Below are 18,411 nucleotides of genomic sequence, written 5' to 3'. Positions count from 1 at the left end.
GCCATCATCTGGCCTATTGGCCTCACCACTTCCTGAGAGCCCTCTCTACTTTCCTACCTCTGTAGACTCAAACCTCTGCAAGGAAATCTTTGCATGTAAGCCGAGATGATCCTTAAAGCAAATCTGCATCACAGTTGAGGTCACTACCTCCATGTTCACTATAAACCTGAGACCCCATGGGGCCAGATGTCGCCACCACTCTCCATCATGTCTGCTCCGTTAGCTCTTCTGGAGTTCTCTAATACTGTTCTTGTTTCACTCTTATTCAACTGTCTTTAATCAACAGGAGGGTTATATATATGGTAGTTTGAAAAGGGCATTGAGAAGCAGATTGCATCCTAGAAGCCTGCTCCCCCCACCCCCAGGCACAGTGCTTGTTCCCAGCAGCTCTAGAGTGTGATTGACTTCTTTCCACTCAGGCCCAGCACGAAAAGATCATGGCTCAGCACCAGGCTGTCATCTTAGCCACACAGTCGGCCCAGATGCTGCTTGAGAAACAGGGCCACTATCTGTCACCCGAAGAGAAGGAGAAGCTGCAGACGAACATGCAGGAGCTGAAGGCACATTACGAGACTGTGCTGGCCGAGTGTGAGAAGAAGGTGAAGCTGACGCACTCCCTGCAGGAGGAGCTGGAGAAGTTTGACGCTGACTGGAGTGAGTTTGAGCATTGGCTACAGCAGTCAGAGCAAGAGCTGGAGAACCTGGAGGCAGGTGCGGACGACCTCAGCGGGCTAATGGACAAGCTGACGAGGCAGAAGAGCTTCTCAGAAGACGTCATTTCACACAAAGGTGACCTGAGGTACATCACCATTTCCGGAAACAGGGTGATTGAAGCTGCCAAATCTTGCAGCAAGAGGGACAGTGACAGGATTGGCAAGGACAGCATCGAGACTTCCGCAACCCACAGAGAGGTTCAGACCAAACTGGATCAGGCTACAGACCGCTTCCGATCTCTCTACTCTAAGGTAAGTTGTTGTTGTTGTTGTTGTTGTTGTTGTTGTTGTTGTTGTTGTTGTTATTATTATTATTATTAAATGGAGGTCAGTCTGTGATAAACTTTTCTACATGTCCTCTTCACTTTTGCTTTGGATTTAGAAGCAAAAAAAAAAAAGAAAAGAAAACATGAATATTGATATGGGAAAATGGTAGTTTTAATCATGTTTTTATATCTGGAAAATGTCTCTTAAAGGTTAGTAACCTGAAGTTAGTGTCTCAAATTTTGTAGTACCAGATGTGACCACCAGATGTCGCGTATGAACTAAACAGAAGGGGAGAGCTCAATTTCTGGTCATTGTCATTCACATATGATAATTTCCTTCAAATATTACAGGACTGTTCTACAGATGTATTTGATCAATATATTTTTATTATTAATGACTAATATTCTGTGTTGCTTCCTTTACTGCCTTGGAAAATTAAGAGTCTTGCTAAAAGCAAAAGGCCACGTGTAGAGGTGCATACTCCAAAAGCCAAGGGAGAAGGATTGTAAATTTGGGTCAGCCTGGGCTACATAGGAAAATCCTTTCTCAGAGTCAGGGGGGAGAAGACCCAAGAACATATCTTTATGATTGTAACAGAGGCTGTTCAGATGTGCCCATTGCATAGATGACTGGGCAAGCACCTTTGAGGCTTAGGCGTTGCTTCGTGTTGGTGTAAGTTGTTTGAGCTAATTATGTTAACCCTGTACAACATGTAGAAATGACTTACACAGCACCTGAAGGGATTTTCATCACATTTCTGTATGTATTGTCTGGTTTGCCTAGTCTGGTGACTGATTCTCATTTAAGGCCAGCCAGCAATAATGTTATTTAATAATTTGAAGTCTAGAACTATCTCCTTGTTTTCATGGTCACCTTTTGACTTCTCCACATGCAGGGGAAGAACCTTGACGTTGGTTGAAGTCTGTTTTTTTATCCCGAGTTACCCAGGTCATACATCTTTAGATCTTGTCATGCATGAGAAGACAGTGGCCCTCAGCTCCTCTCTCCTTCTCTTCTTTGATTTTTAGTGCAATATTCTTGGAAATAACCTCAAAGATCTGGTGGATAAATACCAACACTATGAAGATGCTTCTTGCGGACTTCTCTCCGGGCTCCAGGCCTGTGAGGCCAAAGCCAGCAAACATTTGCTTGAGCCTATTGCTTTGGACCCCAAAAATCTGCAAAGGCAGTTAGAAGAGACCAAGGTAAAGAAGGAGGAGGGAAGGGAACAGAAGCAATCCCTCAGCCATCCTACCAAAAGAATCCCGTTCTCCACACTCGTGTGATAGCTTTGCTCTGGGCCCAGGAAACCTGTGGAGAGTATTCTGTCACACCAGAGGGGTCCAACTCTTAAATGTTCCGAAACATTTGTCCCACTGTTACTTAACTGGATTGACATTGCCATTATTGGCTGCAGTCCACTGTACCTGCCTCCTCCCTCCAACAAAGCCCAACCACTTACTTACTGTTATACTTAACTTTCCTCACTTTTCCGTTAGAACTAAGCTCCATGAAGGCTGGCGTTCGTGTCTGTCTTGTTCAGTGCTGTATTCCCGGCATCTAGAACAGCAGTTCTCTCAGTCTGTGGATGGAAAGGTTCTGAACAACCCCTTTCATAGGTGTCAGCTAAGACTATCTGCATATTAGATATTTACATTATGATTCACAGCAGTAGCAAACTACAGTTATGAATTAGCAATGAAAATAATTTGTGGTTGGGGGGGTGTCACCACAACATGAGAAAAGGGTCACAGCATTAGGAAGGTTGAGGACATTGATCTAGAGGGTCACCTGGCCCAAAGTGCACGATGTGTATCTGTGGAACCTCTCTCCAGGGCCTTGTTACCCTTGGTGGTATTATCAGTCTGAGTCACCTGTCACACTAACTCATGCATCCTTTCTCTCCCTCTTTCAGCTTTGGGAATAGAATTCTTCTGGGCTGTTTTTACTTCTTTGGCCACACTTATTCTGTCTCCCCATCAGAACACTGTGAATGTCTTGCATGCCTTCTGCTTTTCCTCTTCTAGTGCTGCTGCACTGCCTGCTGTGGCGTTTCCTCCTCCTCTGCAGTACTCTCAACATGGCTCCATTCTTACAGTCCCGTGTGTTGCCAGCTTGCTTGTTTCTTCCTGTATACTGTTCTGGAGTCACGGGCTCCAAAACAAAGGTCTTCTCCACTCTGAAATGGGATCTCACCTGAGTTTATAAACTTGGGTAGTAACCTAAGCTCAACAGAACCCAGCCTGTTTCTCTGCTCTTGTCCCCTTGTGCCCTGTGTCCCTGTCCTCTGTGACAACTGGCCATTCTTTCATGGGCTTCATCCAACAGCATAGCAATAGTCTCGAATGCAGCTGGAGAATTAGTTTTGCTTCATTTGATTTTCCTGTAAAATACAGTTGTAATAAGTCATCCTGTGTTATATATTATGGCTTTAGATAATATGACCAAGCCCTCCTGACTCTTCCCAGCCCTGTACTGCACAGTACATGTGGTCCAGGCAATCTGAGTACAAGAAATGGCCTCAGTCCTTAGTAAAATCCCAGCTGCCTTGTTCTGCATTAAGTTATGCTCAATTGGGCACTACGCTTCTCAGTTAATTTCTTCCGGTTTTCCCTGCGTGGCTATATGCCCTTACTTAGCTTTCTTCAAAGCCTTCTGATAAGTTCCCATTGCTACCAGACACAATGTCAAGACCTAAGCCTAACATTCGAGGCCTTAGCAGCCCTATGTGTTCATTCTCATGTTCTCTCTCTCCCCTTTCCTCGTCCCCTCTCATTTCTCCTTCTTCCTCTCTTCTTCCTTCTCCCTTTTCCTCTCCTTCCTCTTCTCCCTCTCCCTCTCCCCAGGCTATTTCTTTGCCTTCTGTTTACCCTTGGAAGAAATATTCTGCTTTTTCATTTCCACAGTTTATTCAGGGCCCAGCATCCTCACCCCTTACTGGTCCTCACTCCCTGCTGATCTTCCTCCAGCATCTCCTCTTACCTCTAGAGTGTAGCCCTTCCTGTAAGCTTTGTAGCTGTTTTACCCCAGAATTATAGCAACACTTTTTGAATTTTTAGAGGCTCAATAACATATTAAAGTGAACGAATTCAGATGACACAACATGAAGTCAGGAACCTAGAGTCAGAAATAGCCATGTGGATTCTCTGTGCCTTAGTTTTGTTGCTGCTGTTGGGCTTTGGGGTTTGGGGGTAGGGGTGTTATACAGAACATCAAAGTAGAAATTAGGGGAAAACGTGGAGCGATGAGATTAGAAGCTGAAAGTAGGAAGGTTGTTAAGAACACCTTACTGTGTGCCGTGGTTCACCGTCGGGATTGGTTCATTGATACATTCTCCTTGCCTTACCCTCGGAAGTCCAGAATAAGCTTGACAATGAAAGTTTGTGTGTTGTCTAGTTTATTCTATCCAGTTTAGATTATCATTTTACCTTATTGGGAACCTGTTGGTCCTGACTCTAATTGGAAACCACTTAACCCCACAGGCTCTGCAAGGACAGATATCAAGCCAGCAGGTGGCTGTAGAGAAGCTGAAGAAAACCGCAGAAGTACTCTTGGATGCCAAGGGCTGGCTGCTTCCTGCCCAGAATGACATCCAGAAGACGCTTGGTGAGGTCTTAGCTTGAGGTCTTAGCCCTTGTCTCCTGTCTCATGGGTAAACAGAGGTGTTTTATAGATAAGGAGGAAGTGGTCACAGATGTAACTGGTTTGCTTCATGATCTCTGCCTGTGTGCATGGAATTAAAAACATCTTCCAGATGACTCTTCATATGGTTCTCCCAAATAGAGCCGACTAAAGTCTGAGTAGAAATCCTCTGTGAAAAGAAAGCCACTCCATAACTCTTCTTCATTCTTAGAGACACGCAAACGATCTTGATCGTGGACCATGATCAATAAGTAATTTCAAGGCACATGTATTTACAAATTATATGTGCATTTTATCACATTATAACATCTAATGACAAAACTAAAATTTTGAAGGCATATGAAGAAAGTGTGTGAATGCTGGCCTTTAAAGTTTTATTCTTCCATTTCTATATATTGTCTTAAAATCCCACATGGGAGACCACCACCACAGCAGGAACCCGAGCCTGGAGCTGTAGAGGAGGAATGTCCTCATTGTGTTTCTGTTATTTGAAGAGGCATTGTGATGTTTTCCTTATTTTTTTTTTCTTTTTGTTTTTGTTTTTTGTTTTTTGGTTTTTTTTCATTTTTTTAAGACAAAGTCTTGCTCGATAGCCCAGTTGCCCTGAGAATAACTGTGGAGCCCAGGCTGGTCTTGAACTCAAGGCCATCCTCCCACATGGACCCTCTAAATGCTAGACTTCAGGCATGAGTTGCCATGCCTAGCTTTTCCTGCTGTTAAATGTTAAATTATTTCATGGGTTACAACAATGATTTAAGCTTCTCTCTTGGTAGCATTTTCTAGGAATATATGAAATGGTTTAGTATACAGAGACATTTCCATAAGATCTTGTATTTATTTCTAAGAAAAACCAATAACTTCTAAAAACACTTTTTTTTTTGGATTGTTTGTTGATTTAAAAAAATAAATAAAAACAACAAGAGCTTGCGTGTATCCCAGGCTAGCCTTGAACTGATGAAGGATTTGCTGAAACACTTAAGAACTCTGTGTTAGGAACTGGGCCAAGAGACAAATACTGCAACAAGAGATTTTTCTAGTACTTTTTATCGCTCAGAAAATTTAAAGGATTAAAATTAATATACAAGGAACTGATCAAAACATATATTGTATGTATGTATGTATGTATACACATATATTTTCAAATATATACATATATATGTGTACACACACACACACACACACACACACACACAGGTACATATACAATGCCCCATGATTCCAAAGCCCTCATCTTCAGTTACCACCATGTTAGGTCTTAGATCTAAATACCTGGGTGGAGGATGGGAAGTCAAGGGTCACACACATGCAGCCCATAACTGTAATAGCTACAACATATTAAGTTTTTGAGAACAGTTTATTGTTTTGGCATGGTAAACCTTATGTCGTCATGAAACAGGTCACCAATAGCTCTCATCACACCGGTACATAATCACTGCCCCCTGAGGAACAGCTCAACTGCCAATCAACAACTGTGACTTAAGGCAGCCATTTGAGTTAGAGTCATACCTGAATCTGACACTTACTTCCTCTGCTTGTAGCCTCCTGGTGGATATGAAATGCATTTCCTCTCTCTGTGCAACCTTCTCGTGGGCTCGTTGTGTTTAGCCATGATTGTCTCAGTCACATAAACTTTCCAGTTCAGTGAGAAACTGTTAAGCCACAACTTAGATTGTTTTGTTATGGAGTCCGGTGCCATAGGCCAGACACCAGCCTGTAAGGGGACTCACTTAAGGAGCTGTCTAGGCTGTAACTACTTGTGTTGTGTTCCACTAAAACATTCAGAACAATTCATGCTATTCTGAGTCTTTATATAATAAAAGGTTTTTTTTAAATCACGATAGAAAACCAGTTGTTTTCCACAGAGAGGCAGAAATGTAATAGCAGTATTCTTTAAACCTGTCACGGGTGTTTTTCTTTTCATCTTAAATCTTTAGAATTGAAAGTAAAGTTATATCACAGGAGATAGTTCTGTTCATCTCATTTCCCCCCTTTGTCTACCATTAAACTTGTAATGAATTCTGTTGGTTGTGTTTTAAAAGCATAAGCACAGCTTTTAGTGGATGTGTGTGTCACCATCCTGTTTTCTTAATACATTAGCATCTTCTTACTTCTGTGCATTTAAAGTCGCTCTCTGATTGTGACAGAAGCTGATCATGAGTGTCTATATGACATAATTGTCTCTAGACAGTATGTCTGAGACCGTCTCTCCCCACCCCAACCAGTTTTCACTAAGTGTTGACAGATCAGGCTGAGACACAGTAGTTACTGCAGTGACCCACCATTTAGACTTTCTGGGGCACTCCAAATGTGTATGCACCTAAAAATCTTCCCCAAGGCAGATGACAGGCATGTGAATTTTTTACCGTTTTATTTTCCACTCAATTTCTGTCTTTATAAAAGTTATGCCTGATCTGATTACTCATTGGAAATATATCGTTTATGCTTTTCTTGTATGGCAACTTAATGGTTCATTGTAAAGTGCGTCCGAAAAAGAGTCGGGCAAATAGAACTCTGTGCTTCCTGTTCCCCTCTCTGCTTGGAGTAGATGACATTGTCGGGAGATACGATGATCTGTCCAAGTCTGTGAATGAACGGAATGAGAAGCTCCAGATAACGCTGACCCGCTCGCTGAGTGTGCAGGACGGTTTGGATGAGATGCTGGACTGGATGGGAAATGTGGAAAGCTCACTGGTCAAGCCAGGTCAGGTGCCCTTAGACTCCACAGCGCTCCAGGATCTCATCAGTAAAAACACCGTGAGTGACTTCTGCTAAAGGGAAGAATTCCACTTGCACTTGAAAACAAGTTATTTATCTTCAGGAATAGCTAGGTAGACGTAGAGATAAAGAGGGGGTGCTTCTGAATACAACAGGAGCCATCAGTGTTTGTACAAATGAATATGTAAATGACTTTTTTGATGGTGCCTGGAAAGGGGTTTGTAGACTTGTCATTATTCATTAAGGAGGGCTTAAAGCTACATTGTATCTAATCTTGTTTATTGTTTTTTTCTCCCAGCTGCTCATGGGGCTTATCAGATCACTCTTGCTGTTCCCAGGCCTTTTAAAAATTAAGAACATGGCTAATCCCCGGGCTGTCTTAGATCCCGCTAAGACAAGGGGTTGCCGGGTAGCAACAAGCCCCTACCTTTTTCAAGCAGCCAGCCAGCTGTTCTCCACACTCCCTTGAAGAGCTTTGGGATTGGCTTCCTCAGGAGGAAAAAAATCAAACACATTATTCATTTCCAACTGTTAACCTTTTTAGTCACAGGTTGCCCAAGCTTAAGTTGCTGTGAAGAATCTTTTTTCAAAACTCGGCGGCTTTATTAGTAGACGTCGTTAGAAAATATATACAACAATTGCTGTATTTCAGATGCTGGAGCAGGATATTACAGGTCGCCAGAGCAGCATAAACGCCATGAACGAAAAGGTGAAGACGTTCATAGAGACAACAGACCCGTCCACCGCCTCCTCACTGCAAGCGAAAATGAAGGACCTGTCTGCTCGATTTTCCGAAGCGAGCCAGAAACACAAGGAAAAGCTTGCCAAGATGGTGGAGCTAAAAGCCAAAGTAGAACAGTTTGAGAAGCTCTCAGAAAAGCTCCAGACGTTTCTAGAGACACAGAGCCAGGCACTCACTGAGGTGGACATGCCAGGAAAGGATGTTTCAGAGCTGTCTCAGCATATGCAGGTGTGTAATCCTCAGGCGTTACAGTCCCAGGCACAGGGACTGGTTAGGAGAAGCTCATGCGTTTCATCGACAATCTTAAACTACCAGTATTTGTTTCTCCATGAAGCATTTCCCTGTTGACTAGAAACAAACCATTTTCCACACACCGTAGCTGTTACAACTCTCCTTGAACATGCTAAATCCACAGAGAAGCAAAACCACAGAGTGTAAAGTCACCTCGTCCTGTCTGTACATTCACAGGCTGCGGAGGGAGATGAAGTAAATGCGTGAGCTGTTCTTCCTCGTGCAGAACCTGCTGGGGGCGGGGTTGTGATTCTGAGACCTAGCCGCTTTTATACTGACTGATGTAAATCCTTTGCAGGAATCAACTACTAAGTTTTTAGAACACAGGAAAGATCTCGAAGCTTTGCACAGCCTCCTGAAAGAGATATCCAGCCATGGCTTACCAGGAGACAAAGCTCTGGTGTTTGAGAAAACTAATAATTTGTCAAAGAAATTCAAAGAAATGGAGGATACTATCCAAGAAAAGTAAGACCCTCTTTAAAAAAAAAAAAAAAAAATGTGTTTTATTCCACTCAGTGGAACTCAGCAGCTGAGTTGCCTTTATTTATGTAAGTCTATGACTGAGGTGATTTCCAAACTGTGGAGTCTCCGACTCTTGGTGGATTTCTGCCTTAAATATACTCAGGAGGCTGAAGGGGGATTACAGAGAGTTTGACGCTCTTCCTTGGACTGCAGTGAGACCCGGTCTTAAGAAGCAAAACACAACAACAAAAACACCAGTTTGTTTACTGTTGGCTAAAATATTAAGGTGGGAAACTGAAAACGCTGCTTACGTAAAAGTGGGAACATTCTGTGAGCACGGTGGTACCGGTGGGATGTTACAGGGCTGGGAGGTGGCTCAGAGGTCCTGAGTTCAATTCCCAGCATTCAAATGGTGGCTCACAACCATCCATAAAGGGGTTTGATGCCCTCTTCTGTTATGCAAGTGTATATGCGGACAGAATACTCATACGATTAAAAAAAAAAAAAAGGAACATAAATTTAAAAAGTTATTTTAAAAAATATAACAGCTCGTTTTCTCCAATTAATGAATGAGCTACAAATCCACAGAGAAGTGGCCTGGCGTGACCTTTGATTCTATGTGGCTCTATTCTACACCTTCACATATTTCTGCCTCATGCTTAGAACATTCGTCTGATTTTTATGAATGAAAGAGCCCCCCAAAAGATGTTTTAGCATGGTTATTTATCTTTCAGCTAGTTTTCCTTCCTCACAATTCTCTACCTAAAACGTCTGGGTTCTCTTTCTGAACCCGTCACAGAAGACATGTTCTCGGCTGCCCTACAGAGTCTAGGTTGTCCGTTCCAATTTTAAATTCAGGTAATACATAGACTATTAAAACGTTAGCACCATGTGGTCATCAGTCATTTGTCCAGCTGAAGCACATCCGTATCTCCAGCACGTAAGTCACATGTGCACAGAAGCCATTCACACATCAAGCATAATGGTCTTCCTAGGTCCTGTGCTTGGCATATGAAAGGCCCGTAGGGTTTACAATGGAGTACCTCATGGTTGGGGTGGGTGAGCACCTGTGAAAACTCCAGTCGCTGGGTTACATCTCTTGAAGAGGTGGAGATGTCATCCGTCCAAAGTGCGGAGTTAACAGGCGTCCTTTAACATGACCTGTGTTCTCCTCAGGTCAGCAGTGTATATGTGTATTTTCTGGCTCTTTGCCTGCTGGCACTCTGCATTATATAAAATGGGCCTGTCAAAGCTGCTGGAGTTTACGTAGTACTGTTATGTGTGAGTGACGGATTTCGTGACTGTTCTCTCTCATTCTCTATGAGCTTCGCTTAAGGAATCAACAAGTAGTCACTTAGATAATTTCATTTGCCCCATAAGGAAGCTTCAGCCTGGTACTGAGGAGTTGTTCTGTGCATTGAAAGTGGTTGCTGAAACTGAGACCGACTCGGGAATATTGACCGCTGGTTAATAATTGGCTTTTGGGGCATCTGGCTTTGCCCTTAACTTCTCATTCATTTTTGTTCCTTAGGAAAGAAGCTCTAAGTTCCTGTCAGGAGCAGCTGAGTGCTTTCCAAGCCCTTGCTCAGTCACTGAAAACGTGGATAAAAGAAACGACCAAGCAGGTTCCCGTCCTGAAACCTTCTTTTGGCGCAGAGGACTTGGAAAAATCTCTGGAAGAAACCAAGGTGGCTCGTTAGACCTAATACTTCTGCTTGCCTGCGTTAGCAATGAAGCATAGGGTCCTTTAGCCTAACACCAAACAAGCTGGTCTCAGAAATGCCCTATAGGATCTATGGAAATTAGTCATGGGATTAGCTGATCTTTTCAAGGAATTACATAATCTTTTTGTTAATTCAATTTATAAAATGTAATGTATCATTAGCCTCCCTAATATTGAAGTTTCCTTCTTTATCAAATCTCAATTTAATTTCCACTTTTTCATACCTTCTCTCCAAGTAGTAAGAAGGAGACCCTAGTCTTCATGTGCAAGGTCTAACCAGTACTGGAAGACAAGTTATTTAACTTTCTTGCATAAATAATGTATAAGTATTTTGTCGTCTGACTTAAGTCATAAAAGTCATGGCTGATTGTGTCAGATTTTCTCAGAGTGAAACCATGTAGCTTTAACGCTTCACTGAAATTGTGGTAGTTAAACTCAGCGTGAGGTGGAATTTTGTACGCCCGTGTTTTATTTTTATTGTCCTGTCACATACTTTATGATGTAGCTGCACCTGGTATAGCCCTACAGACTTACAGTTGACAGTTACTCTGGAACATTCCCGTGGCACCAGGACACAGCCTGCCTCTCACTGTGGCTGGGGGCAGAACACAGAATGGGCTTTGCCCCGTTCTCCTCTGCCAACAGTGTTAACAGTCACCTGGGCCCCGCAGTCATTGTTGCTTTGAAATATGCTTAAGAAGTTCAATTATAATGTACAACTTTGAAGATACTCGGAAGACTGAAAGATGATGTGTTTTTGTGTTTAAAGAAATTACAAGAAAAGTGGAGTCTGAAAGCACCAGAAATTCACAAAGCAAACAACAGTGGGGTCTCACTATGTAACCTGCTAGGTGCATTGATCAGCCCTGCAAAGGCCATAGCCGCAGCTAAATCAGGTACGTGCTTTGTTTTCATGACCAGTCTGTAAGAATCCAATCTCTCACGGTCCTATTGTGGTTTTGAAATTAATTAAATTTAAAACAAAAAAAGAATCACCTCAGGAATACAAAGTGAAAGATGTCAGATGAGGGACTTTTAAAAGCACACTGACATCTGTCATGGAATTGGGGAGATGACTCTGCAGACATGTTTGTGCAAGCAGAGGATGGGAGTCTTAATCTCCAGTCCCCACACGTGTTTTGTACATGAGTGAGCATGGTGCTGTACCTGTAATCACAGCCCTCGGGAGGCAGAGACAGGAAATCCTCCAAGCAGGCTGACGAACCAGACTCACCAAATCCTTGACCTCCTGGTTTGGCATGTGGCCCTACCTCAGAAAGTAAAGTGAAGACTGATTTTGGAAGATAGCAAACATCCAGGATGGGCCTCCACTTACAGGAGCAGACAGATGTATAGTATTCACCTGAACATGCACAGCCACAAACACAGGAATATGTATATACATATAAACACACACACACACCCATCTGTCAGGCAAAATGTTTGATTTTATTAAATCCTACAAGTCAGATGGAACCAGGTTAAGGATAAGAAGGTGATACTGACAGAGGTTCCAGTCTGTTTACGTTGGACTGTGTTTATTTAAGTGGAGATAGTGAAGCTGCCTTTGAGCTGTCTCTCCTCTCATTATGTAGTAAATGGATTTGGTTTCCTGGTAAAGGAGAGGCCAGGGTGTGGGCCCTTGTCTGTGAAGCAAGCTTGCTGTTCTCCTTTTTTCTGCCTGCTTGTTTGTACTTGGTTCCCAAAGCGTTTGCTTCTGCAGCCTGTTGGCCTGTAAGCCCACATCTCAACCTCAGCCCTGGCTGTTCCCACTCCTCTCAGCCAAAGACCAGAGTTGCATATAAATGCTAGGTCTCAAATTAACTTAATACGAATATAGTGTTTTGGTAAGGCATACTTTACGGAGGCGTTTTGTTTCGTTTCGTTTTGTTTAAGTTGAAGAATAGACAGAAGGCCAACGTCCTATCTCCATTGTGTGCCCTCTGGTTTATCTAGTCTGACCAGGCCTCCAGCTGTCCCTATTGTGAGTGACACCCGTGTTCCAGCTGCACTTTTCTCAAACAGCCATTTTTTCCACTCTGTTGATCCCTTTTCAAGGGATGCCCTTATTGTATATGCTACAGTGCTCTCTGCTGTCTGCCCTAATCAGATTTCCTGAGACCTCAAGTTGATTTTTTTTTTAAGGAAAGGAATTCTATTGTCTTTGATTTATCTGAGTTCATCCCGTCTCCTTTATATTTGGAATAAAATCTATACTCTTGATTGGTGTTCTCTGCTTGACTTTTAACAATTAGTTTGGAGATTCTAGGGCACTTTGACTTTCTTGAAAATGCCTTGTGCATGCACTCGTGTGAGTGTGTGTGTGTGTGTGTGTGTGTGTGTGTGTGTGTGTGTGTGTGTAAGAAAGAGAGAAGGAGAGGGAGAGAGAATTCAGATGTTTAAATGTTTCCTCTTGCATGGGCATCTCTCTCCTTTGATAGACAGCCAGTGGATGCTAGCATGAGAAAGTTGGATTTTGTTAACATTGTGGTTATGGAGGCATGCCAAACCCAGATGGTTATGGTAATATGGGACAGATGGCTATTATGACTCACTAAGGAGTTTCTGTTTGGTAGGTAGTGGGTTAACTGTGTGTGGCTCCCACAGTGTTCTTACAGGTTAGCTCCCTTGGTACCCATCAACTTCTTCTTCAGGCACACAGTTAATAGTTAGAAGAGCTGGCATTCACTCTCAGGAGAGTCCTACCCCAGGCCTATGCACTACCTGCCCTGTGTTCTCTGTATTGGCACATGTAGACCGAACAATAGGCTTTTGTTTTGGCGTTACCTTCAGAAGTTTGCCTCGTGCCCTTTTAAATCATTCTGCCCTCATTAGGCCTGTGATTATGTTGTGTAAACTGTCAGACAATACTTAGTCCTTAGGCAAAGCAGACATTTTTGTCTCGGTTGCTTTGCTTTCTTTAATACATAGGTGCTGGGGGCCTTTGCCCACAGCTTTATCATTAAGATGGCCTTAGCATAAAATACCTTAGCTATTTAATTTGGAAATCAGCCCTTGATTAATTTATGAATGGTAGAAAGTAAGAAAGAAAGAAAGTAGAAAGTCACTACTGTTCGAATGAGCAATGGCAGTGTGTTTAATGCCATCTTAGGTAGAAATACGAGGGCAATCTAAACTTACTTCATTGTTTAGGTTTTTTGTTTGTTTGTTTATTGTTTTTTGTTTTGTTGCAGGTGGAGTAATACTAAATGGTGAAGGAACAGACACAAATACTCAGGATTTCTTGGCAAATAAAGGTGAATAGTAACCTTGTCTGGCTCGTGATTAATGGAATTTGATGTTCTAGAGGGCAGTGGTTATGTTGAAATCTTAAACTTGAGTTAAAATGGTCACCGTGCCCGTGAATATATTGATATAACTGTTCATCTGAGATAAATGAACCTTTGATGTTTCACTTTGGGATTTGGTTTTATTTCCTTCTTGTTCATTTGCTGTTTGGTACCCAAGAAATCTGTTATGTTTAAGCTTACGATTTCATCAAGTTACCTCTTACGTTTTACAATTACACAATATTCCTGAGTTATTTGTTATTAACTAGCAGTATGACCTCATCTTTCTATCCTAAAAAGTCTGTGGTCCATTGTAGCAGGCTTAACAGTGTCAAACGAGAAGAAAATGCCATCTACAATAAATCTAATTTCGTCGCTCCTCTACACAACCCTCAGTGTGCATTCGTATACTCTTCTTCCTCTTAGGTTTAACATCTATCAAAAAGGACATGACTGACATAAGCCACAGTTACGAAGACCTGGGCCTCTTACTCAAGGATAAAATAGTTGAACTGAACACTAAGCTCTCCAAGTTGCAAAAGGCTCAGGAAGAATCCAGTGCAATGATGCAGTGGTTACAGAAGATGAACAGAACTGCCAGCAGGTGGCGCCAGACACCGACACCGGCAGACACGGAGTCTGTGAAGATGCAGGTGGAGCAGAACAAGGTAGGCTGGGTCCACGGAAGGAAGCTGCACAGAGAATGGACTTATCCAGAGCAGCCCAGGGGGCCATGAGCTCCATCCTGTTTCCATCCTAGACCCTTCATCAAATAATGACTGTTTTGTTTAAATCGGTCTTTCTGTAGATTGGAGCAACGAATAGTTACTTTTCCAGCCCTCTGACATTATAAAAAGGAGTAAACTGTAGGGTATGAGTAACTTTGCCATCTTAAAATCAGCTTAAATCTGGGATATCATATAGTCAACTTTTGGGAAAAATTCAGTTAAAACTAAGTATATTAAAGACCTGTCTTGTCTACTATAAAAAGTGACAACTAATATCGTCCTCTTTAATGGGCAGCATTTCTGTAGCTGACAAGATTGGGAAAGTAGTTTCTCACTGCAATGACAAAAAAATGTAGGCAAATTGCCAACCTGTATTTGAATTCTACCATGTGGAATCTCAAGTAGAGTACCAACTTCTGGAGGCCTTTACCAAGGCTGATGGCATATCAGTTAGCCTCACTGAGAACAGCTTGCATTTGTCCAGAGTCGTTTGAAAGCAGATTACAGAAGTTGGTCATTACCTCCATAGAGTGTTCCTCTGTGGGGTTTCTGTATCTCACAATTGAAGATGGCCAAGGGGGGAAAAAAACAAGAATTATCAGCTGTATAATCCAGGTCCTCACCCTCTCTAGCATTTGACTCAGGGGTTTCCTTTCTGGGTCATCCCAGAACGGAGGGGGTTGGGGGGTGAGGAAATACTTTTTGTCTTTTGATGCCATATTTCTGTGTAGTTAATTAGTGTTTTTTTTTCCCCTTATTAGTCATTTGAGGCAGAACTGAAGCAAAATGTAAACAAAGTACAAGAATTAAAAGACAAACTGGCAGAGCTTCTGAAGGAGAACCCAGAGGCTCCTGAGGCCCCGTCCTGGAAGCAGACACTAGCAGAGATGGGTGAGTCCATCCACATGCCGGAGCTCTCAGCTGCTTTCATAGTGCATGGGATGTTCTTCAGAAAGCATCTGATAGTCTCATTTGCTTTCGGATTTTCTTTAAACGTCTCAGAATCTACTTTTTTTACTATTTAAAATCACAGGTTTTGTTCTGAGAGCTGGCATTCAGCTGTTTTTATGAAGAGGTTCGTAGTGGTTAATGAAATGCTATATGCTGAGTTACGTCTTTATCAGTGTCTGTTTCCTTTCACTCACTTTATGCTTGTAATTTTTTTCACCTTGTTAATTTTCTTTCATTTATCCGGAAAGAGCAGGCTCCCTTCTCCTCAGCAAGGTCACCTCTGGGCCTCCTGCCTCCTCAGCTCTTCTTCCTCTCAAGCCAGTGTTGAAGGAATACAGGGCAATCCTCCCCTCCCATCCTGTCTTTGTATACACTGCTCGTAGGCACAAAATTTTCTTCAGTTTGTGAGATAAAAAGACTTAGAAAGTAAGTTTCCTACTTTATTCTGTTGTTTAGAGGTTTCAGTGAGTTAGTTAATTCAGTAAGCTAGGAACCACAGTGTGCACAGTGAAGTGCATCCTGTTGCTTCTCGGAATCTCCGACAGGTATTCCACTATGGTTATAGTTGTGGGAACTTCTTCCCATTAGTTTTTGGCACCATAAACTTAGAAACGAGTATGTGTTCTTAACGTTCAAAGGCAGGCGGAATCTGACTCAAGAATCCCTGTGCATCATGGTTTCCCTACGTCAGAGGCTCTCCTAGAGATATCAGAATTGCTTGAGGAGAGTATGGTCAGACGTTTGAGAGAACAGGTGGGACTGAAGAGTATGCATTTCCTACAGAGCCTCCGGATGCTTTTGATACTTTTCCACCCATGTGCTTTTGTTAACAGTCTTGCTAGTCAGATTATATAGGATTGGAACTTCTCCTATAGAGGAACCCTAAATAAAAGTCTCCTACTGTGTTCTATTAAAGTCTGTCCTTTAGCATATTGTGCCAAGGGATAAACACACAAACCTCTTAGGGCTTGTGAAACAGCTCAGTCAGTAAAGTGCTTAGCTAACTTAAAAGCGTCAGGACAGTTCCATACCAGAACCCATGCAGAAGCATTTGACAGGGTAATACAAGCTTGTAATCCGAGCACAGAGGAGGCAGAAACAGGTAGACCCTTTCCCCCACCCACCCACCCACCCCCACCCCGGGCTATCTGGACAGCCTAGCCTACTTGACAAGTACCAGGCCAATGAGAAATGTTGTCTCAGAGAAGAAACAAGTACCAGGCCAATGAGAGACCCCATCTCATAGATGAAAACAAGCAAAGCCATATGACACAGCTCCAGGAACAGCAGTTAGGGCTGTCCTTCAGCTGCCACATGTGTATGCACATGTATGTGAGCACACACATGTACACACACATATTAAAACACATGTAACCTGTGAAATAAACCAGTAACACTAAGCAGTTACTATTTATGTGGCAATAGGTGGGCTTCAGTGCTTGCCTCTGATAACTAATGTTTCACCACAAGAGGTATATTCTGTGGAACCTAGGCAAGCAAGGCTTCCTGGCTGAGAGTAAGATCCCAGGGGATTGGGAATGAGGGTCAGTGGTCACAAGAAGGTGCTCAGGTGTGGCCTGGACACATGCTGCTTTAGGGAGAATGGTAAGATTACTGGGTTGGATTAAAGGGTTGATCTCAGTATAAACTCCACATGATGGGTGTTCCAGGGCCAGATTGTGACAGGCCCTACGTTTTTGGCAAATGCCTTCAGATTTTCTCATCTAAAGGATAGAAAGTTATTGCTGGAAAGATTTGAGTAGGGAACTGGTATGCTTTAAAAATGATAGTTTTAAATTATTTTAGAACCAAATGGCTTGCAGCTGAGACAGAGGGAGCGAGGGATAGAAGGAGAAAGAATTACAAGACTGCCAAACTAGGTCTGAAGTTTTTGCATCCACATAGACCACTGTACCACCTGGGAACTAGTTAGAAATCTGAACTTGCCAAACCCTACTCCAGACTTCCTACCACACCAGGCCAGTGTGTGTTAACAGTCTCTCCGGGTGGTTCTGTAGCAACTGGGTTGGGAAGCACCATGGTCAGGTATAGGCCATAGGAGAGAGCAGTACTGAGCATATCAAAGATGGTCTAGAGGCTGTGGTGACATGGCAGGCAAGGTCAGAGGGCCGCCATAAGCACCTCTGCTTACTTACCCAGCTAAGGTCACCTCATATGGCCACAAGGAATGAAACCAGGCTGGGGTTGGAGGGGCAGGAGCAAGACTGCCAGTTTTATTGAGAGCAGTAAGACTTGTTTTATCAGAAGCAGAATGTAATGGCAGTTGTCAGGATCAATACAGTTGTAGTTGCCAGGATTACAATGAAGTCTATACGTTAAACAGGGTACAGAAGATTAATGTCCAAGACCAATTGTCCTGTCAAGTCACCATGCTTCCTTGACTACTGAGGGAACATACAGAGAAACACAAAGCAGCCTGAAGGCTTCACTGCACTGGGAGTGCATTGGTCTGCCGGAACTGGAAGGCGCATTTCAACCCGGGAGCCATAGACTGTAACCTGAAAAACCTGTGACTCATATCTCTCAAGGCAGCCAGGCCAAGCCAACTCATGGTTCCTGCAGGCCATCCAGAATCGTTCTGGATTCTTAGTGGTTAAGAGTAGATACTGCTCTTGCAGAAGACATGGGATCAGTTCTTAGCACCCAAATTGGGTAGCTCCAACTACCTATAACCCCCAGCTCCAGGAGGATTCTGGCCTCTAAGGGCACCTGCATTCCCATTCACATAACACACACGGGGGTGGGGGGGGAGAATTAAAAGTAAAATCTTCTTTAGAAGTTGTTCTGAATTACTGACTCTCAGTGAAAAGGAAAAGAGGATAACCTTTGAAAGAAATATAAAAACAGGAACAAATACATCATTCCT

At 42.9% G+C, this 18,411-nt stretch overlaps 1 protein-coding gene across 21 annotated transcripts in view; it reads left to right on the top strand.

The window, feature by feature from the left end:
- Positions 1-18,411, top strand: part of Dst (dystonin) — a 385,515-nt gene that overhangs the window by 281,180 nt on the left and 85,924 nt on the right. For all 21 annotated transcript variants that reach the window (XM_076915117.1, XM_076915116.1, XM_076915122.1 and 18 more), the window contains 11 exons: positions 420-965; positions 2,009-2,185; positions 4,463-4,586; positions 7,168-7,376; positions 7,990-8,307; positions 8,669-8,835; positions 10,364-10,520; positions 11,325-11,451; positions 13,750-13,812; positions 14,272-14,513; positions 15,335-15,464. In XM_076915117.1, coding sequence (XP_076771232.1) covers positions 420-965; positions 2,009-2,185; positions 4,463-4,586; positions 7,168-7,376; positions 7,990-8,307; positions 8,669-8,835; positions 10,364-10,520; positions 11,325-11,451; positions 13,750-13,812; positions 14,272-14,513; positions 15,335-15,464 — 2,260 coding nt within the window. The remainder of the gene's footprint in view (positions 1-419; positions 966-2,008; positions 2,186-4,462; positions 4,587-7,167; positions 7,377-7,989; positions 8,308-8,668; positions 8,836-10,363; positions 10,521-11,324; positions 11,452-13,749; positions 13,813-14,271; positions 14,514-15,334; positions 15,465-18,411) is intronic.

The sequence above is a fragment of the Arvicanthis niloticus genome, chromosome 17 (assembly GCF_011762505.2).
Source record: "Arvicanthis niloticus isolate mArvNil1 chromosome 17, mArvNil1.pat.X, whole genome shotgun sequence".
NCBI lineage: Eukaryota > Metazoa > Chordata > Mammalia > Rodentia > Muridae > Arvicanthis > Arvicanthis niloticus.
This window is presented reverse-complemented; position numbering and strand designations above follow the sequence as displayed.